General features: G+C 38.1%; 2 protein-coding genes across 3 annotated transcripts in view; one reads left to right on the top strand and one right to left on the bottom strand.

Annotated features, from left to right (window-relative positions):
• Positions 1-38: 38 nt before the first annotated feature.
• Positions 39-16,930, bottom strand: socs5b (suppressor of cytokine signaling 5b). Its single transcript, XM_051916630.1, has 2 exons — positions 16,571-16,930; positions 39-6,635 (listed from the first exon to the last, which is right to left on the bottom strand). Exon 2 carries the CDS (start codon positions 6,616-6,618, stop codon positions 4,927-4,929), a length of 1,692 nt encoding a protein of 563 aa, XP_051772590.1. The 5' UTR covers positions 6,619-6,635; positions 16,571-16,930; the 3' UTR covers positions 39-4,926.
• Positions 16,931-19,832: 2,902 nt separating this feature from the next.
• prkceb (protein kinase C, epsilon b) overlaps positions 19,833-23,602 on the top strand; it is a 135,123-nt gene continuing 131,353 nt past the window's right edge. The window contains exon 1 of one of the 2 annotated variants that reach the window (XM_051916629.1): positions 19,833-21,944. In XM_051916629.1, coding sequence (XP_051772589.1) covers positions 21,597-21,944 — 348 coding nt within the window. In that variant the 5' untranslated portion in view covers positions 19,833-21,596. The remainder of the gene's footprint in view (positions 21,945-23,602) is intronic. The other variant, XM_051916628.1, reaches the window with a different exon arrangement.

Genomic DNA, 23,602 nt, shown 5'->3' with positions numbered 1-23,602 from the left:
ATATATAATACAAATAATGACCAAATGAAAGAAACCAATTTGTGATCATATCTATTTACTGCATGGAATACACTCAATATTTTATTAATAATATTAAGACAATGAAGCATTCACAAAGCACCAAGAGTGACATCTACAAGGGCATTGGCTGCAACAATGAACAGGTTATGCAAAGAATAAAACAATAGAGTCCAAGAAAATATTCAGAGGTGGAGAGGAGAAAAAAAACACAAAAAAATATAATGCGAACATCTTGTTTTCTAAAAACACCTCTTCCATCCAGATATTTGTTAACAAAATGAGAAAAGAAGATCGAAGGAAACGGAGAACAATATTTGGTGATACTGTATGATTAGAGACTGGTTAGTCTGTGGCAGCTGAGAAGGCTGTTGTGATTGGTCAGAATGTATAAGGCGGTCGAGGAGGCAGAATGACAACCATTAGCCCCCATCATCGTCAAGCCCTGTCACCACAGCACCCACACACATACTGCTACAAGCGTGCACGTATAGCATTAAAGTGACATTAGATTGCAACAATGGTTACATCACACTCATTGTGTATTAGAGATACAATTTATGTAAAAATAATTCATTAAGTGCTACTCTGCTTGCATAAAACTATTATTCAACTCCTTTTGCAACAAATTTTGGCACCAAAGTTGCAAAGATCAGAGGGCTCATTTATAAAACCAGATTTAAGTCCAGATTTAATCCTAAATTCATATTTAATCCTGAAGTCCATGGATTTGATACTGCGTAGGAACAAATTGAGATCTATGAAGGCTGAAACTGTCATGGCAATATTCTTGTATGTACAAGTAAAAAGCATGTATAATGACCTTACTGCTGACTTAATTTTCTAAAGACTTTTGTTTAATGATACAATTGCAAAGTGAACAATTGAATAAATGAATAAATAAATGACCACAAAAAAGAAAGTTTTTTTCGTTATCATTTTCTTATTTTCACTATTTTTTAATCATCAGTAATGATCATGCTTTCACATTTAGGATGATCATACACATTTCATAAATGAGGCCTCAGAGCTTTACACGTTGGCACTAAAGGAGAGCTAAAAGAATTATGATCTAAACAGAAGGATTAGTAAGTTCAAGATCAATTGCTGCCCTGCCACACTCTGTAGAATAAAGTTCATTCTATAATTTACTTGTACACCTAAACATTTAACAATTATGGGTACATTTGAGTATGTGTGCCTTTTTTTTTTTTTTTTTTTTCACTGGCTAGTTTGCAAGCAGGTTCTATACTTGACATGGTCATATGGTCAGTATGTGCTACAGTGGCTGACATAGATTTCCCATGGGGAAAAAAGGGCAGAAAGAACATCAGACTCCTCTGTATAGAGAAGCGGTTTCAGAATTATTTAGTTGTTAACCATGAAAACAAAGACAAAGCATCCCCAGGCCATAAGCACAAGACACAGCTCACAGAAGTCTCAAAACAAGACTCCTCACTGTAATCTTTGTTGACTTCTGCAGTAACTATTTTAAAGGCAGTAAACCAGGCCTGAGTTGCAGAAGAACACTGTGTTGGATTAGTTTGGTGTGTTATGCTTCCCTCATAATACTTTCTCTAAACTATTAACTAAATAACGACTGAGGTTTCATACAGCCTCATTCCTCGCAGCACTCAATGTTGCTCAATGGAGCACTGTGTGTGTTAGCCACTTGCTAATGCTAACTTTAGCAGAGCATCCAGACTAGACAAACAACGTGCTCTCTGCTTTCAGCGCTACATATCCAAGAAAAAGGGTGATGCTGAGGATGTGGTCAGACTGGGAAGGAAGAGGAAAATTAGAGCAAAAAGTCCCTCTCTTTTCTATTTTCACAGCACCCATCAAGAAACACAGAGTGGTCCTTTTAGCAGGTGTTAAATTTAGAGGCTAGCATATTAAATTTAGCCTGTGATTAGTGCCTGTAAGGCAGGGCAGGGTGTAACTCTGCCAGGAGAGACTCACTCACTGTGCAGTGGCATAGAAAGTCCCAAATGACTGCATGAGCCACGGTGTTTTAAAAAATCCAAAGGATTTGGTGAGGAACAGGCTGTCACTAAGCATTTAACAGCCCTCAAACCAACACCCTTGAAAATTATGCTTTCTGTCATAAATGCAGCTGTTTACATCATCTGAGCTCATTCCTGAAATGGGAAAGAGCATCGTGAATGTCTGCTGAACATCTTCAGCATCGTTGAGCCTTGTTTGAATATATTTAATGTTTGAAAAATTTCCTCGGATTAGCATTATATGTGTTTCTTCACAAAACGTACTGTCGTGGTGCCTGGTTACAGTGATGTCATCAGAAGATAACACCATGGTACTTTTCCATATACCATGTTATTCCTTAGTACTTCAAAGAATACCACAGAATTACCATGGTACATGTCCTAAAAAACATGGCACTACGAAGGTATGTATCCAAATACAATGGCATTACCGTGTTACTATATCCTAACAAACATGGTAACACCATGGTACTTTTATTTAAACACTGACTGCAAAAACTGGTCTACACATAATAGTTGTCAAATGTAATGCATTTTTTTTTTTTTTTTTTTTTTAAATAAAAACCTGCTTTAACCAGCCTAAGCTGGTTTGCTGGTTTTAGCTGGTTTAAGTTAATGTCACAGCCTGGCAAAGCTGGTCTTCAATTGGTCGATCTGGTCTCCCAGCCTGACCAGCAGAAAAGTGCCTAAAACCCTTCTAAAACCTGGGAAACCAACTAAAACCAACAAACCTGCTTAGGCTGATTTTAGATGGCTTTTCTTCAGTAGGACTGGCTCGGGGAGCAGCTGCGAAACTGCTAGCTGTGGCCAAGTGCTCATATTCTGTCTGTAAATTCAATGAAAGGTATATTATTCTCAAAGCTAAAGGCTTGAAAGCAGATGACATCATCTGACATGTACAGCTACACAGTTGACATAATATGAGCCTGTATACAGAGCATACAGTGTGCAGGGTGGAAGAAATTTTAAGATGGTTGTTTTGAGTATTCATTCAGGTCATTCAAGTGGAAAAATAGAGTAAAAATGTTAAAATTAACAAAATGACTTCCTTTCAGCGACAACCGAGGCATGTTCTTAAAGAGTTGAATTGCGGATTTAATTGCAGTTCAAATAAATGGCTTCAAAATTGGTGCTACTCTGCCAGAAAACTGGACACTATAATTAAGCCATTGAGCTCAAATAAATAATCAAGAGGCATGGTGGAAGATTTCTCATTCACAATAACAACCTAGAGATGCAAACCTTTGGTCACTGATCATCCAACACCCAAATACTGCAAATTGTAACAGTTTTACATATTACACATGGTCTAACATCTGCCTGGAACTTAAGAGTCCACCATTACAATGCTAAAAATCTGATATTAAACATATGAGCATTATTTTGTTGGCCTTAATTTTTGTGTAAAGCCAATAACATCAAAAGTATAGAGCTTTATATCTATATTTTTTTTTACAGTGTTCAGGGAATCTCAATCACTAGTGCACACAATTATGACAAGGGAAGCATAGCTGCATGCTTCATAATGAATAAAAGTGCAACATTATCAAGTGAAACCAATCACACTTTATAACAGAACTGGACATCAATCCAATAAACACAAAATATATACGCAGTGATGGCATCTGTGTTCCAACAATATCTAAAGTGAAAATAGGTATCTATACAAGTTTTACAGAGGACTTTCTCTGCCCACTTCTGGTTGTTGCATATATAACCATGTTGGCTAAAATATAGCATCGAGCAAATACCATATGCACAGGCAAGGTAAGAGATACTTGATTCTAACAAAAACTTAGGGTGACTTATGCTGAGAATATGGGGGATAAACTGACATCCTATGAATAAGGTCCATAAAAAAAAAAAAAAAAACCACACAAACAATACAATCTGTTTATATGTATGTACTTGAGTCTATAAGTAATTGTGCGGTACACAAACAACAATTAAAGTGCCCTATGTCATTTTAGACTGTCACTGATAAAAATAGAAAATAGTAAAATAGATGTAAAACAAGAATTATGTCGGGATATGACACTACGTGAGGGCCCAGTTTTAAATCCGTCCTTTCTTTTATATAGCACATGGTGCACTGTGCCTGTGTGCCCACTCTCAGGCCACTGGGTAAAAGGAAAAAGTAGCTTTTTGCATATAGTAGCTCCTTCCTCCTCACGCAATTAATTCATGCATTTCACTTCCGTCTGCCTCGATTTTAAATATAAAACATGCTTAGTGCTGGGAGGTGTATGTATAACTGTGATCCTGTCCATGTACACAAGGCTTAACAAGTGCCGACTAGGGGAACTTCACACTTGTAGGAGGGTGCTGTAAAGTATCTTGAAGGTATTGCTGATAAATTAGCCATGATTTAGCAAATAGTCATACAGTTAACGTGTCTAGATATTTGACATTATGTTTTAGAGAGTAGCAGATATTCAGGTATCAAGAGTTCCAAGGTTATTTGATGAATATATTTTAATCACTGGACTAAGCTAATATAGATTTCATCCATTTGCCTCACAAGTGAGGACAATTAATGTAACAACACTCAGTTTTACTGCTCAAAATAGTGTAAAACACTAGGAGATAGAATGCAGGAGGCATGCGGCAAGCTAGTGAAGATTCACTGGATATAAGGTCATAGAAAAAAAAGAGCAGAGAGAATAAGACCATCTCATTCCCAGCATGCTCAACACTTCAGCACATAAGCTAGCTTGACAGAATGTACTGCATTGAAACATATGTATGGATTCCACATGTAGTATTACATGCCGGAAGTTCAAAACATCCTCTTTTGCCTTATGTCTAAAGCCAGCTGTATAATTGATAATATGAGACACACACTCCTCTGGCAGCAAAGCTCTTGCCCACACTCCTGCCTCTCTCGGCACAGAGCCAGACCTCATTTGACCTTGAGTGGTGGCTCTCTCTCTAGCCAGCGCACACGGACTTTCTGTTTGTAGTGATACTCCTTGAGGAAGTCCTGCATGGTTGGAGGCAGTGGCAAGGCACCAATGCCATCGTAGGTGGTGCGTCTGCAGATGGCGGCTCGCGCCAGGTGCTGAAGGCTGAAAGGGAAAGTCCGGTGTAAGGGAGCAGTGAGCAGGGGCTCAAAGAACATACAGGCACTGGGGTCTTTATAGTGCTCCAGCAGGCCTGTTACTGTGGAAGAGTGGAAGACACAGGGGTCATGCGCATCAAAACTAAAGTTGTGATTCCATTGCTCAATGCGTGCGTGCAGCGACCGATTGTAGCGTCGAAAACTAACGGAGAACAAGTAGTCCTCCTGTGCAGAGTCACGTAGCAGAAAGGTGCCTTCTGGCCGTCCGTCCAGCAGTGCTTCTGCTTGGTACCGGTCCATCACCCCCCAATAGCAAGGAAGTGCAGTTATGGCCTGTAGGTCAGGCACCAAACAATGGATATAGTCAATCTGTGTGTGGACCTTCCAAGGCCCTGGCTGTCTGGAGCAGTGAGTGTCTCCAGAGGCATGCCTCTGCTTGGGCCTTCGTGTCTGTAAGCAAAGGGTAGTTGAGTCCTCCTCAGAGTCACAGTCAACAGTGTGGGATGGCACTGCCATACTCGCTGCAACCTGTGCAGCAATCCCAGATAACCCCCCAGAAATAGAGGAGACTGTTCCCAGGCTCCTGCTCTCCACAAGTCCTTCCCCAACACCAGGAGCCATCTTTGGTCCCAGTTTATAGAGGGAAGAGCTCTGTGAAGTTGCCTCCAGCGTATGGATCTGCGCATTTGGAGGGGGATCCACTCCTTCCTCTATGCTAAGTCTACGTCGTTCACGCAGCCTCTCCTCCTCATCCTCGGGGGAAGAATGTGCTGAATCAAATGCATCCAAAAGAGCAGTTGAGGAATGAGGGCTGACTGGTGCCGTATGTTGCTTAATTAAGTGCCACTTGTTGGCCAGATCCGAACCAGGCGGGAAAGGGCATGTTTCAAGCATCAGTTCCGTCAGGTGGATCTTACGTTTGGAGGACACCTGACCTTTAGCTGGCTGAGAGCGGTGGTGCGTGGTGAGAGGAAGGCACAAGCCTACGCTGTCTCGAAGTCGCTGCCGCAGAGAACGGGTGCTAAGGCTGCGCCCACTGCTGCCAGCTCCTACAGAATCATTAATCTCTTGGATGGAGCTAACTCCATAACGACGCTCCCTCCTGGCTGTACTTCCTCTTGAGCGTCCCGTTCGCCTGTCAGTCTCAAGTGAACTTTGCGTTTTAGTTGAGCAAGAATGTTTCTTTTTACCTCCCCAGGGAGCATGACGTGAGTAGGAGTCCCTACGCACAAGGGGGCCCCTCCGTGCATCTTCGCTCTCTTTGTCAATGGAGATTTCTACTATCTGGGGAATATCTGCCACACAGTTATGGCCTCTGCGTCCTCCAGCAACCAGTGGGAGTGGTGACAAGGTCCGTGATGGTGTGGAAGACCTAGTTTCATAAGGTTCTGCATGTGCTCCTCTGCCCATGTCCACCACACAGTGAACGCAATCTAAGTCCTGGCTACACAGACTGGACTCTGTGCCATCCTTGTGGAAGAGGGCTTGGCATCTACTCCTGAGGTTACCCCACATCTTGCCCACTTTCTCCATAGATTGGAGACCACGACCTATCAGGGAAACAAACAAACAAAAAAATAACAATGAAAATCTTTTCGCTGTTCATAAATAATAAAAACAGTGATGCAGTGATGGTGTGTAAACTATATACAAAAAAAAAAAAAAAAAAAAAAAAAAAGCTATGGACAAAAGAAATGCGTGACATTTGTGTGTACACTGGATGGGAGATTGGTTTCTGTAAATGTACATTCCTAGGGCACTGAAATGAATTCATTATATGTTAGCATAGTATTTAAAACTGTAAGCTGGTGTGATCTGTTAAGATTGTAGTTTTAACAAAATGGAATGTGAAACATATCAGACATATAGATAAAGCAGCACTAAAATGTGTTTAGTGTGTGAGCACAAAGAATGTGTGCATAATGTTATACACAAAGAGCATGTATATAGTGGGTGGGTGCATGAGCGGTACAGTTAGCACAGAGTTGCCAGGCAGACATGCATCGACACAAGGCCATGGCTATAAATGAACTGAGGGATCTGCTCACAGCTGATCTGCTGGTATGTGCTATATTACTGAGCCAGTCTGGACCTGACCAAGAACTTTCACTGTCATGGCAGCAGACACACACACACACACACACTATAGAGAGGTAAAGACAGAAGTATGGATAGGGGGAACACTGACAGAGAACATGTAGACAGACACAAAAACAGTCTGAGGAGGCGGTTACTGTTCCCTTTTTTCAGAAAGGAAAAGTGCTGATATTTGTTTAAAACACTGTGGTTGTACTGCACAAATTATGCAAAATTGAGGCCACCGGCAGATCATGCTCAGATCTCCCCATTATAAGAGGAGACCAAAAGTATCATCTTCACAGAGCAAAATATATGGTCGACTAGTCTAATGCCAAGATAATACATATGAATTAAAATGAAAACTTAATATCTGAACAGACCATCTCATGAGCTTACAATAAACCTCAGAGCAACTCCAAAAGAATCTGAACAGACTAAAGAGTGGTCGACTGATATTGATTTTTTGATGGCCAATGCCCTCAAACCAATATTTTTTCAAATAAAGACACTAGTAATTTTACATATGGCACACAGTGAAAATTATATGAATATGATACAGTGGGCAACTGGACATAGCACAGCATAGACTGAAATCAAGGGTTTAAAGTTTGTCAATCGTGCGTGTCCAGTAACAGCTGAGCTCTCCTGTCCGCATTCAAATCGCACGGACCAACCATTACACACAGTACACACGTTTTTATGCAGTCTACAAAATACACACTTCAGAAGATCTCATGGCTGGATATGACTGAGTCTGCAAGGTTTGTGAAAATAAAATGTTTATTATATTCAAAGATTTGTTTAAATTATATAAATGTGTATTTGCTGAATGCTGATGGTAAATGAATTTTAAGTATTATAGTGTTTGCCTTTCTATTAGTACTAATAATATAAAAGCAAACACTATAATAATTTTTTGTATATCGTTTACTTTCTTTAACAGTTCTATCTAATAACGCGTTAATAGAAGACATGAGTGTTCTCATTGCTGTCAAAATAAAAGTCCCATTTCAACATCAGCCAAATGGAAAAACTTATCGGCTCATGTCGATATTTAAAGGATTAGTTAACTTTAAAATGAAAATTACCCCCAGCTTTACTCACCCTCAAGCCATCCTAGGCGTATATGACTTTCTTCTTTCTGATGAACACAATCGGAGTTATATTATTAAATATCCTGATGCATCCAATCTGTATAACGGCAGTGAATGGGACCAACGAGTATGAAGGTCAAGAAAGTGCATTCATCCATCATAAACGTACTCTACACAGCTCCGGGGGGTTAATAAAGGCCTTCTGAAGCAAAGCGATGCATTTGTGTAAGAAAAATATCCATATTTAACAAGTTATAAAGTAAAATATCTAGCTTCCACCTGACCGCTTTTTTCGTAAGTTGAATACGGAAGGCGTAGGACATAGCGTAAGCGTTTTGAACTGCGAGAGGTGTTACACTTTCTTCCTAAGTTGAATACGGAAGGCAGTCTGGCGGAAGCTATATTTTACTTTACAACTTATTAAATACACTTCACTTCAGAAGGCCTTTATTAACCCCCTGGAGCCGTGGGGAGGACGTTTTTGCTTTGGATGGACACACTTTCTTCTGCTTCATACTCGTTGGTCCCGTTCACTGCCATTATAAAGCTTGGATTCATCAGGATATTTATTAATATAAACCCGATTGCGTTCATCAGAAAGAAGAAAGTCATATACACCTAGGATAGCTTGAGGGTGAGTAAAGCTTGGGGTAATTTTCATTTTAAAGTGAACTAATCCTTTAAAAAAACTGCCAAATATCAGCCTTGGCAATATATCTGTCGGCTACTGCTCGCCTATATACTGTGCATTTCTTTACTAGGGCACACAATAATACCACAAGGATGAGCAGTGAAAATATATAATTTTGCTCTCAAATCATCATGACAGTACGGCTCGATCTTAAATGATGCACTTGATGTGGACTTGTAGTCTCGTGGCCTTCACTCTCTCATGCACACGTGAAGTCAAAGGGACTGCAGGCTATTCCATTTGTCATCTACTGATTCAGAAGGGTGCTCACAAACAGTGGTCAACCGATAAGAGAAAAATTGAAACTGATTAAATTAAGTGACTTATTTTAGACAATATTTACTCAATATTCACCAAAACACTAAAGACAGAAAAATGTATTACCCATAAACCCATTGGAGTATTACAAGGAACAACAATCAACAATCATCTCAAATAGAAATACAATAAAAATCTCAAATTTGGTCAGCATTTGGGACAGGGCCCCATGTCAGTTAACTGGCTAAACTGAATATTCTTTATCAGGTCATGGGACAGTGGTCAGTAGAAGTAGCGAATAGTATTTAACATTGTGTAAACATTCTGTTTAATTACATTTGCAGTGCACACCTACAAATTGGTTAGCATATGCAAAAAATACCAATTTATTTATTTTATGCACAGCATTTATGACATTACATTCTTTACTACTGTGCATTGCATAAGCTGAATTGCTTTTAGTTAAATCAACCATATATTGATTTCATTATTTAAAATTGCTGCCAAGCAGCTCCTGAAAGTCTAAATAGCACTCGCACTGTGCACTGTACAACTGCAAAAGTTCTTAGTTTAAAGTATATTACCAGAGCACAGTTTGGCATCAGGTATTGTTTTCATATTTAAGAGGCTGTGCTGCTTCCTTTTACTACAGGAAGTAACTTCAAACAATACCTCACTTCCCGGAATTAAGAAGGACCAAACCACCAAGGCCAATGAACAAGCAAACACACAGCCTAAAAAAATAGTTATCAAAATTGTTGTGCATCATCTTCAAACATATTTAATTCTTCACATATAATAATTTAATTAAGACACCAAATCTCTTACATTGTGTGTCAATAGTCTCAAATCATATTATGGGCAAATTATTAGATATATCTGAACTATGTGGTACATGTTAAGCCTAACCTTAAATGACTGTAAATATGCCAGTTAAGAACAGTGGGATGTTGTGGAGAGAGTTATATAAGACTGAAGAAACACTTAGACATCGAGATAGGGCTTTGGACTGAGCCCATCCAATGATCCAGTGCTACAAACATCGACGTTCCAAGCAATTCCAATTATCCAGCTTCACTGCAGCAACAATTATAAAGGTTTTATTAAGTGTTGAGAAGTTGATCTTTGGCAAACACAATAAATCAACAATTTCACATTTACTGTTGCTGATCGCTAGCCAAAAAAATAACATTGCACCTGCAGAGTAACGTTCACATAACACTCCAAATACGACGTGATGAGACATGGACTCTTCTTTCACACGCTCCTTTTTCTAACTCTGCCCTTTCAGCCTCCAGATGCATCTCTAATGTACTGCAATATCAGATGCATCGGCTTTGTTGTTTTTCCATGGGAGTTGGCATAATTTTTTCCTTGACTATGCAAATCACTTTCACAAAAACAAACAGCTGAATGCACAGATAGGATATTCTCTCCAAACATTTTTCCTGGGCTAAAATACTAACTTTTCTGAGCATGTCTTTAATCACAGACACTACTTGAAACCCTTAAAAAGGGATAGTTTATGCAAAAATGAAAAATTTGACAATTTACTCACAGAGTCATAATGACATGAGGGTATTATTTTCTTTTTTTCCATGAAACAGAAGAGATATTAACCAGAATGTCCAAGCTTCATACAATGAAAGTGAATTAAAAAAAATGCTAGTTATGCACAGAAGTTTCAGCAACCAAACATATGCTAGAAAGAAAGAGAGAAAAAAAAAAAAAAAAAGTTTTGGCTAAAAGTCTTGGAGGACCAAAACCATTAACCGAAACACTGATGTTTAATTAGCGCAATTCCAATGACAAATTTTGACTGTGTCAGCATCTATTTCATGTACACAATATGAATAAGTTGAAACAGATAAAAATATCAGCAGTGTGGACACACTTAACTGCAACCAAAAATGTTGCCAAAGAACTTCACTATGAGAACACACCACCCTGTACAACATTCTAAGTTTCAGTTTCAGTTATAAATCACTAATAAATGCCATTGGTCCTTGACCAAAGTCATTTATTTTGGCATTTATAATAAACATTTGGAGCTATAAATTGTCATTCACTTTCATTGTATTGACAAAAGCTCTCAACAAAAGATCTTTTTTGTGTTTTACAGAAGAAAATAAATTCAAGGTTGAAATGATGTAGGGAGAGTAAATGATGATGACGAAGTATCATTTTATGTGAACTATTCAGATATAATGACATTTTATGCCACTGCTTTAAAGTGGTCATGAAATTTTTTTTTTTTTTTTTTTTACACATTTTTTAATGTTCTCTTATAATGTTATCAACAAAATGCATCCTAATTTATAAGTAATAAGCTGTTTTTCGATCCTGTTTTTGACCCTCTCTTTGAAAGGCGTGCCGCATTCAAGACTTGGAAGTAAACGCCCACCGCTATGATTGGGTAACAGTTTTGCAAATTAAAATAATTTCAACATCTCCGCCATTACACGTGCTGAATTATTTTGAAAACTTCTGATGTTGAAAAATCAACATAGTTGAAACATTTGCCAACAATGTGAAACATTTATGCGTATTACATAGGCTATGCTTTACAAGTCTTGGTTGTGGCAAATAAAGTTTAAGCACTGAGTTACCACAGTTATAGGTGACTGGATAACCTGTGGTGTTTCGTGTAAATGGAATTATGAATAAATATGTACCATCATTTGTCGCACTGTCGTTCTTATAGGCTATTCATCATTCATCTTTTTTGATAAAGTGAAAAACGTATACATTGTCATTTGCAGTGTCGTGTTTTAAATAAAATGAAACGTTGAAATGTTGTAAAAAAACAAAAAAAACAAAAAAAAAAAACAGATGATGTCGCACACTGAAGCTTTTATTCACCATTACATCGAATGGCTTAGGTCAAAACAATAACAAAAGCAGCATTTTCTAAATGCTTTCTTCCATATCCAGTAATCTCCCGTATTAACCCATTAAAAGCTGAAGCAAAGGAAAAAAACAGCAAATCACAACTATCATCAGAACTATTCACAGTTTGACTGCGGCACTACAATATAAATACACAGTACATATGAAACGATCTGTAACAGACAAAGCAATAGTGACACATGGCAAAAACCCTGTTACTCACACTTGTGTGTTGCGACATTACTGTCGGATCCAATATAGTCATCACTGCATCAGCTTTTATTTTCAATCTCTCTGAAAAACCTGCGCTGAATGGTGTCTTGTTTAAAAACGAATGAAGCGGAAAAAATTAACTGTGTCTACTAGGGGTGTAACGCACACAGGAGTCACGGTTTGGTACGTACCTCGGTTTTGGGGTCACGGTTCGGTACGATTGTGGTATAATAGGTAAAATGGCCACACTTTAGTTTAGGGTCAATTCTCACTATTAACTATGACTTTTGTATCAATAAACCCCTAATTACCGCTTATTAATGGTTAGAAAGGTTCTTAAGTCTAGGTATTAGGTAGGATTATGGGATGTAGAATGTGGACATGCACATGCTTTATAAGTTCTAATAAACAGCCAATATTCTAGTAATATGCATGCTAATAAGCAACTAGTTCATAATGAGAATTGGATCCTAAACTAAAGTGTTACCGGACAAAGGAACAAATCCACAATGCTAGGTTTCTTTTATTTTACTTTGAACAGACAGTGGTGCAAATCACAGTTTGTTCCACCTAGCGGCATTTAATCCCCTAGTTGGTACAATACAGCCTACTATAGTGTATTAAGCACTAAGCAGTAAACAGAATGCACTTTTGCATAGGTCATTTTTTTGCAGGGCTAATAAAAAACAAAGGGTATTTGGTCACAATCAGCTACAAAACTGAAAAGCATCTTGCATTATAAAAGTACAAAATGAATAGAATAATGAAAAATAAAACTTGTGTATTAGGTGTGTTACAATTTGCTCTATTTAAACTATATTTAAATATTTAAAGCTTAAGCCCCAACCCTCCTATACTTAACTGTCCATGAGCAAAGAAAGATGCATTTGACACATGTGCACTACCTAGTGGATTTTGTTTTCAAGCACACAAGTCATTTGTGTATGCGTTGTTTGTCTTCTGCTATTTTTCCTGTTGTGGCGGTTAACGAACAGCGTTGTTACAGCTTGTGCCCCCTTCTGGACTGAAGCATGGATCACCTATGACTGACTGTATTCGTTGTCTAACTGCATGAACCGAACCGTGATGTCCGTACCGTACAGTTCGTGACAAATACATGTACCGTTACACCCCCAGTGTCTACTAATGTGATCTGGAACTTTGTTAAAGTTCATCCAAGCTTTCTTAAAGGGTTAGTTCACCCAAAAATGAAAATTCTGTCATTAATTACTCACCCTCGTGCCGTTTTACACCTGTAAGACCTTCGTTGATCTTCGGAACACAAATTAAGATATTTTTGTTTAAATCTGATGGCTCCGTGAGGCCTACATAGGGAGCAATGACATTTCCTCTCTCATGATCCATAAAGGTACTAAAAACATATTTAAATCAGTTCATGTGAGTACAGTGGTTCAATATTAATATTATAAAGCGACGAGAATATTTTTGGTGCGCCAAAAAAAAAACAAAATAACGACTTATTTAGTGATGGCCGATTTCAAAACACTGCTTCAGGAAGATTCAGAGCGTAATGAATCAGCGTGTCGAATCATGATTCGGATCGCGTCAAACCGCCAAACTGCTGAAATTACGTAACTTTGGCGCTCCGAACTGAGGATTCGACACGCTGATTCATTACACTCCGAATCTTCCTGAAGCAGTGTTTTGAAATCGGCCATCACTAAATAATTCGTTATTTTGTTTTTTTTTGGGCGCACCAGAAATATTCTCGTCGCTTTATAATATTAATATTGAACCACTGTACTCACATGAACTGATTTAAATATGTTGTTTTTAGTACCTTTATGGAGCTTGAGAGAGGAAATGTCATTGCTCCCTATCTAGGCCTCACGGAGCCATTGGATTTAAACAAAAATATCTCAATTTTAGTTCCGAAGATTAACGAAGGTCTTACGGGTCTGGAACGGCACAAGCGTGAGTAATAAATGACAGAATTTTCATTTTTGGGTGAACTAACCCTTTAATGTTAGGATCACAAGGAAGGCAATGCAAAGACAACTCGGCACTGCAAAAACGTCTTGTAATCCTCAGAGGGATCTCTATGGTTTTGTTGCTGGAGTAATTCTTTGCGTCTCTCTCGTATTTACTACTACATGAAATGTGCAATCGGTGGGCGGGGCTAAAGAGGCAATGATGTAGACGTAGGTGTTAATTTTCTTCTACAGTGGAGGTCTATCATCGAACTATTATGTCATAATGTGACAAAATCCAAAACAAGTCATTTGGGCAACTTGGTTTCAATAAAAACTGTTTTTGAACTAACAAGGAAGTATTGAGACTTACAGGATATTTTTATAGTTCAGTGACCTCTTATATGTCAAAAGATCAAGGGAAATTTGATTTCTCAATTCATGACTCCTTTAAGAACACCAGACAGGAACACAACATGTCAGTGAATCATCAGCAAATAAATTTTGTGCACTTCTTTCTGCTAATAAATGAGTACAAAGATGATGTATAATCAGAACAGTTCGATAACCCTCACGGCTGTGAATGCATGCCTTTCTGAAGTTCTCTTCAGAAGCCTCTTCTCCAGACTCCTAATTAGACAGTCAAATAAGGACAGTCTGTCTTCTCTCAGAAACTATTCTGATCCAGCTCTCTCTCTCGAATGAGAGAATGCAGAAAAGCATAAGAGTTCCCCCAAAATTAACAAGGCCAGAGCTCAAACACATGTCATTATCAGACCAGCAGTTTAGGATATGAAACTCCTCTCATGTGGCTCTCCTGCATAAAGGCACTTCAGTTTGGTGGTGTGGGTCATGAGTGAAGTGCCAGTGTGAATGAGTGTTATGAGCTCAGCAGCTCATCTACCCCTACCCTGTGCCCTCATTAGCTGGGCTCTTCTGTGATCAGATATCAAAGGAGATGCTAAAGCATTCCAAAGAAGTGACCCATAATAAGAGTGTATTGATTATATATGATAATGCTATTTTGAAAATAAAACATAGCTAATACACGGATGACGTGAATGTATTGCAATGTGTGGGAAGAGCGAGGAGGTCGAGCAAGACTGAGAAAGGGAGGAAAAAGGGTGTTAAACTACAGACATGACACAACACAAAGAAACATTATAATCAGAGAAAATTTAGAGCAGAAATCTATAAGGACCTCATGAAGATATAGCTGAGCTACACTACCCTAAAGAGAAAAACTAGACAGATAAAGTTAGACTACGACTGTTAAGCAGCCCCATATTAAACCCAGAAAACATCCTCTGCAATTTCTCTCAGTTCGACACGCCTATTCTCATGGGGTCCAGATGAGTGGCCTGGCTTTTGGACAACATTAAGGGGCGGAAGTGCATTTTCTTTTGAGAGGAGAAAAAACGAAATTAAAAAAAAAAGTAAAGAATAGTTATTTGTAGAACATTACGTACAGAGACAAAGACTTTATGACTGTTTATGGCAACAGCCATTCCAAATTAACCTTCTTAACAACTGAAATAATTGAACAAATGACAGTTGATTCTGAGTGCCACACTATAGGCGAAAGTAAAATTAAGAATCAGTCATTTAAAAACTCACACAGATCAACCACTCTTCTTAATATATGAGGGGACTACATGGAATATTTGTCCTTTTAAAAATTAATCTGCCAATGTCTATCTAAAACGAATGCAAAAAGATGATTAAAAATGTGAGGAAAAGTTAAAGAAATGGTGACCAGTCACAGGCCCTTAAATACTTTTCCTTATACAGTCCTGTAAATTTCCACCTAACATCTTGAAGGTGGACACGTTTTAACTACCTATAACTAGGACTCAAGTGATATCAGTCAGCAACAAACTACATGCTGCTGAGAATGATAAGAAACTGAACCATCTGACTGCTCTAAAGTAGATTCGTCACTAGCTCTTAAAAATGTTTATTTTTCTACGAAAACGTCGGTCGAGATCATAATCGCAAATGTTGTAACGTTATAGTGTATATATAAGTTTGGTGAATTAAAGAGTATTTTAAGAGTGATACCCAGGTATCGAGAAAGTGAGCTGAGCAACGTGGAGAGGGTGCGAGCGAGCGCGAGCGCGCACGGAAGAGAGAGAGACACACGGGAGGATGTTGGAATGTTACATTGTAACATTCGTAGAGGGGGTAACATACAAAACCAGCGGTGACATCACACGCAATCCGTTACATTAAACGCGCATAAATGCGGCTAGAAATAAAAGCGTGTTAAAATACGCAAATAATGGCGCATTGCAATCCAGAGAACGGATAACGCAAAGCGGCGTACTTACCTCTTTTATTTGTGAATATTACTTCGCAGCCTTCTTTTGTCTACAAAAGAAGGCTGTTAAAGCTGTTAGACTCGCTACTGTCCCATATACGCTCAGCCCTGGCGAATAAAACACGAGCGAGGAAGCAGAAGTGCTCATTCCCGAGGTTGGTTTTTATAAAACAAGAGAACAACTGAATCCCGCATCATTCTGGTAGGTTGGAACGGCAGAATAATCCAAGGCCAGTCTCCGATCCACTGAGCCCATACTTCTGCTTGACAAGCCGAGCAAAGGCGTGAAAAAGAGGCCGACAGTGCAGGCTTGCAGGCTAGTTGAGACTGTAGGGAGACGCAGGACGGGAACGTACTTCCGACGGATGGGGGAGTGACGAGCGTGGTGGCCAACCAATGAGATCGCAGTTTGAGAGAGCGTTGCCTCGGTTGCCACCCTGAAAACGTGGAGACCCGAGATAATGCATGAGTGCCAAGGGATGAATGATTAATGATTATAGTCAATCAGACAAAGTAGCCATCTGTTGCCTTTAACCGCACAGTGTGTGTGTATTGCTTATCAATAGGAGAGTGATTCACTGTCATTAAATCTTAAAAGGAAATGTTGAAAAATAATAATTAGGCTACTGTAGCCTAATGAATTATATATATACAGTATATATATATATATATATATATATATATATATATATATATATATATATATATATACAGTCAAACCAAAATTTATTCAGACACCTTGAACATTTCATTCATTAATACAGTTTATTCACTATAGTTAAAAAAAAAATGTTAATACAATATGACAAGATCTCAGAGTTAAACTGTGCCAGAAAAAAAAAAAAAAAAAAAAAAAAAAAAAAAAAATCTTATTTATGTCAGATAACACTTAAGCAAAACATGGTCAGGTCAAAGTGTCTGAATAAATTTTGGTCCCAAATTTTTTATCAATTTTACTGGTAGTCCACTGTATGAAGATTTGGTATCCTCACTTACATTAATGAACTATAGTGTCCTGCACCCACTAGTAAAAAAATATAAAAAATTATATCTAGTGTCTGAATAATTTTTGGTTTGACTGTATATATATATATATATATATATATATATATATATATATATATATATATACTAATAGCTATATAAAATAAAAAACTATATGCTAAAGCATTGAAAAACTATATCTTAAAATATTTTAGACTGTTTTTGATTACCTGTTTAGAATATTGTATAATGTTCTAATAGAGTCAGAATATTTTTATTGTGCACCATTTTGAATTTAGCTGTAATTTTGTGAAATTAATTTTGTCAAAAAGTTCCAAAAATCCTTTTCTTTTGGTTATTTAGGAGACATAAATACTAAATGTGAAAAATAGACTAACGATAACAAGGGGGAAAAAAACATTGTCTATTTTATTACAAAAATGTTTAAAATGTCATTTCCACCACAGTATACTGTTTGACATAATGCACTTAATTTGAGATATGGTGGAAAGGAAACTGTGGTGGACATGATATTTTAGGAAAATGGCAAAATGATAAATGTATATTCACTGTTGGACGTTGTTTAATACTAATCAGATTGCAAAAAAAATTTGTTTTAAGAGAGCAAAAATGCTTAGCCATAAATGTAGGCCTATGCTTTATTAGACAAGATACATGTGTTTTGATTCACATATGGGGCATGCTATGAGTTTCTTTTTTTTTTTTTTTTTGCATATACAAATCCAAACTGATGCACAAAATTGAATGTGCCATGTTACATATGTTTCTTGTCATGGGGTTTAAGTTTGTTCAGGATGGCCTCTCATGTGTCTATTTATGTCCAAACAAAGAAGCATTGTCCACAGGTCTGATTTCTATTGGCAGTCGCCGACAGTAATTTCTAATGCACTAAGTATATGAACATCAACGCTGTCATTTTGGGGGTGGAATGAAGTAAGCTTTAAGACCCTCAAAGAGCCCTAAATGGCTGCTTCTATTCTTGCAACACAGAGCCTACACACTCATAAACCCTGCACTATCAATGTCTCAAAGGGGCATTCATTTTCTTCCTACTGGTGATGTCATCATTTGGAGTCACACCACATGCTAGACTCGTGTGAGGCCATAGTGTGAGCTAGAACATCTTTGACTAATGTCATTGCAGGATGAGAACCAGCCTCAGGGAAATGTCCTGATGTCGAAACAACATCACCATTCATCCTCCAGCAGACATCACTCATCTGATTATTGTGTCTGAAACAAAAGGGACACAGTTCAAAATGAATTGCATTAAATTGAGTTTTCGAAAGTTTATGCGGTTCTTTACCATTTAAGTATTTTTTTTTAAAAAGACTTTGCGATCATTTGTTATGTAAAATTTGTTTGATCTTAATATTATTATCCCATGGGAATGTTGCACTTCAAGACTTAGATTTGTGCTTATGTTAATAAAAATAAATTGATAAAAACATTTCTTGTTCAACTAGTGTTCAGATATGCCTCAGGTGCTGATGTTTAAATCAATAACTGATATTTGAGACAGCTAACCTGAGGACAGTGGCCTAGCCTTTTCAGTCACTTGTAAATCTGAAGTGGTGTGAACTGAGCAAACATACTTGTTTGGTTACATGTGCGCAATAATGAACATAAATAAAGGGATGCAAACAAAATGCTGTGTTATAAGTGAAAGTTGATGAATAAAAGTATTTGTAATAAAACAGGCTGCAATAATGGTGTCTTTATTTTAAGTGGTCATTTTATAGACTTTATCTCATAGTCTTGTCACTATAGCCTACATAAAGATATATTTCCTTTATCTTTTTTTATGTTTTTACATTATTTATATTGAAGATTTGAGATTAAGATAGGTATGGATATATGATTCACTTGTATTAACGAATTAATCAAGCACTCAAACTATGTTTACAGCTTGAAAGGCAGAGCAATATTATGCATCTTAACGGTCAGAAAGAACACTTGTATAAGGACACTGCCACCTACTGGATTTAAAGACTGCTTAATATGATTTAAAGAGAGAGTTCACCAAAAAATGAAAATTCTGTCATCATTTACTCACCCTCAAGTTGTTTCAAACCTGTGTGAATTTCTTTCTTCTGATGAACACAAAAGAAGATATTTTGAAGAATATGGGTATGGCCCCATTGGAAATATGGGGGAAAAAATAGGCTACTATGGAAGACAACTGTTTAGATACCCATATTCTTCAAAATATCTTCTTTTGTGTTCAGCAGAAGAAAGAATTTCATACAGGTTTGGAACAACTTGAGGGTGAGTAAATGATGACAGAATTTTTTATTTTTATTTTTATTTTTTTGAACTATCCCTTTAATCTTAATCGTTATGATAAAAGTTGTTTAAATTACAAACAGACAGAGAGCATCAGACACCTTTTATAATAACCCGGAGCAAAAACATTTTTCTAAATAAAATGTTCTGCACTTTGGAGCAGCTCAAGACAACAGAAAGAGCAACAGGGAAGCATTTGTAAAACTCGGTTAAGAAATTTGTAGGCTGTGTGCTTTCATATGCGCCATTGAAGGCACATTTAAATGAACGATGCAACACTGTCAGTACAGTACACATTACTTATAATTCCTTCATTATACTTATTCCATATATTTTTTGATCATAAAGCACCATCTAAGCCTGTTGCTGTAATGGAAATTCCATCCACGAGAAGGCGCTTTGCTTGACTATTGATGATAAGGTGGACCTCAATATATCACATTTTCAACTTCAAAGTTGTCCTCAGTTGACAAAAGTCTGTCTTCAGATCAAGTGTTACAAATTTTATTGCACATTTTTAATGTTATGTAGCTACATAATATACAAAAACATCACCATCTATTTGAAGTAGCCTAGTTTTTATCTTGCAATTACTGTAAAACGTTTTTTCATCATTATGTCATAACATTTTTGTTTGCATTTAACTTGCTGTAATAACTCCTGTCATTTTTACTCGACTTTGAATTTTCAACTCGATTTTGTTCATGAGTAAAAATGGTTGGAAAAAACGGGTTGATTACCAGTGGAGTTGCCACAGTATGCATTGTAAACATCCATGTGCAAGATGAGGATAACACCCATAAACGCCAATAAGAAAATTATTATAGAAATGGCTATAGCATGAGGGTAGACCAATCCGTTCAAATAATCATTAATGATATATTAAAATAGGCCTAATAGAAGTATTCAGTTATAACTAAAAATATGTCACAGAGGGTCTTCATACGGTCTGTGGTCGTCTGCATTGCATAACTTGAGCAGGGTGCATTATTCACACTTGGTATTCACATACACGCTTCATCCCGTGGATGATGCTTGACCAGAAGCAGCAGCAGCAGCAGCAGCGGGTCCAGCAGGGCCGCCCCAGTGCCGCACTCACTCAGCCCTCTCCCGCGCACTAACTGACGTGTTTTGCGCATTTCCTGGACCAGCCTTCACACACACACAGTCAGGAGAAAAAGAGGCAGGTCTGCAGGAAACTGAGTACCGACGGTCAAACAAGGACCCTGGGAGAAGCAAGTGAGTACGGAGCCCTTGAAAACACTCGTTCACGTTCTCCTGTCTGGGGGGAATCGAAAGACGCTTTGCGGGGATAACTTTCCTCCCAATGCGCGGAGGAGACACATCCAGCAGCGCTCCAGCCAGACGAGGGAACAGGCTCACCCTGAGGAGATCCAGCATATATATCTGGCATATTTTGAGGTGTGGAATGCTGGTCGTATCGGTGCTGATACACTGTAGCTCTCCCTTTTCGCTCCAACTTGCTTTGCTGACTGCCTACAGGGGTGTTTGGACAGCTTCAAAGCCACATACAGGTTGTCCGTAGGTCATAGCAATACATTCCCTTTCTGTCTGGACCTTCTACACTTTGCATGCAGATCCACGAGGACGACGAAGGACATTTACCGTTGTTTTATAAGGAACAACAATCCCGAAAACAAACCGGTGGACCGTAACATACACTGGTTGAATAATTAACCAGGCGCTTAAGTGGAATATTGTTACTAAATCTCTCGAAAGTGGCCATGGTGGTTTTTAACGGTCTGCTGAAGATTAAGATCTGCGAGGCTTTGGACCTTAAGCCCACAGCCTGGTCTCTGAGACACGCCGTCGGCCCCAAGACGCAAACCTTCCTGCTGGACACGTACATCGCCCTCAACGTAGATGATTTTCGCGTGGGTCAGACCTCGACCAAGCAGAAGACCAACAGTCCCGTCTGGCACGATGAGTTTGTGACGGAGGTGCACGACGGCCGGAAGATTGAACTGTCGGTGTTTCATGACGCGCCGATTGGCTACGACGACTTTGTAGCCAACTGCACCATTCAGTTCGAGGAATTGCTGCATAACGACAGCAAACACTTCGAGGACTGGGTAATGTCTTTTTGTAGATTATTGTTTTCAGGGTGCGAATTATGGAGGATACCCCCAAACCATGTTGGAACCATTTAATGGTCGCTGTGATTTGGAACACGGTTAAAAGATTTGGCGTCCATGTTCCAAAACACAGTCAACAGTTTAAGATGTTTTTGTTTTCAGTTGAAAGTAAAAGGTCGTAGGGTGAAGTCTTAAGAGTTCATATTGTTTTTCATACAGGTATATATGCATTTCAGTGTTTGTAAACATTTCAGTAACTACAAAAGTTAGGTTACAAGTTGACCAGAGGGGCGTATCACCTGTCTTCAAATAGATGCTAGCAAACAGAATTTGCTTTAAACTGAGGAGGTAACCACAGCAACCGTAAGCTGCTCCAGCTTTCCATTGCGATCAGCATGTCGACACTAGACAAAACATTAGAAGTTCTGTCAGTTTTTTAAATGAATGATTTAGTTACATCTTAGGAACATCACCAAAAATATCAGTGTTTTGACTGTTCTAGTGGCGCCAAATGACAGTTTTTCGTTGCGCGAGACAGATTACGCCTCAAAATACTTGTAAAATTCCTTTTTTTTTTAAGACGACAGTTTATTGTTGTCATAGTGAGATATTTTATTGCCTTGGGTAGACAACCTCAGTGTTCAAAATACCCCCCCCCCCCCCCCCCCCCCCCCCCCCCCACACACACCAAAATGAGAACACGTTTATCTTCTCTTGAATGTTCTCTTCACATCATTCGTGTCATGCGCCAGCAGCAGGTGTATTGTGTTGCTTTCTTCTTTCTCTGATGCCACCTGCATAATTTCTGCAGCAAAGGCCTCAGATGAATGCTCAGATAACCCCGGTTGCATAGAGACGGTGAAAGAGGTTGTCTGCCTGTCATAAATATTTCTGCAGCTGCAAAGAGCCATGCAGCCATCATTAATGCAGACATATGATAATATGATGCCAAACGGTCCGAGAACTTGCATCTTTGAATCTGTTTAGGTTAGGACAGTATTCGTAAATCTGTAGCATTTTGTAACCACACATAGGCCGAAACTGTAAAATGTTTTGTCAGGTAACTTTACCATTTCTAAATTACGTGATTAAAAATGTACACTGTAAAAAGTAATATGCTATATCTACTCCATAAAATTTTGGCAACAGATTACAAGCAATATTATTAATTAAATCCAACAAATAGAATTGAGTTAGAATTAATCAAATTAATTCCTTAAATGTCAACCATTCAAAACAAGTAAAATTTAAGTAAAATTTAAACAAAAATATCTGAATAACAGACAGACGTCAAAGATGAATTAAGAACTCTTTATTTTTTATTGCCAACATTGAAGACACCTGATGATAACAAGTAGAATCACGGAAGGAAAGAGAAACACATGAATTAACAGAGAATAAGATGTTGATGTTGATTTTATTGAAAATGTTTGGTCACCATTGTGGTGATCAGTGTTTGATTTCGTTGTTCAGTTTGACTCTTTGCTTTTTATGTCAGTTTGTGGTTTTTGTAATGGTGTTTGCTAATTTTACACATTTTAAATGGTTGACTTTTAAGGAATTAATTTGATTAATTCTAACTCAATTCTTATATGTTGAATTTAATTAATAATATTGCTTGTAATCTGTTGCCACAATTTTGAGTAGTATTACTT

Source organism: Ctenopharyngodon idella, chromosome 13, assembly GCF_019924925.1.
Source record: "Ctenopharyngodon idella isolate HZGC_01 chromosome 13, HZGC01, whole genome shotgun sequence".
Classification (NCBI taxonomy): domain Eukaryota; kingdom Metazoa; phylum Chordata; class Actinopteri; order Cypriniformes; family Xenocyprididae; genus Ctenopharyngodon; species Ctenopharyngodon idella.
This window is presented reverse-complemented; position numbering and strand designations above follow the sequence as displayed.

What these genes read in the sequence shown, in the direction of transcription:
- socs5b (XM_051916630.1), bottom strand. Translation starts at nt 6,618, where the DNA reads ATGGAGAAAGTGGGCAAGATGTGGGGTAACCTCAGGAGTAGATGCCAA.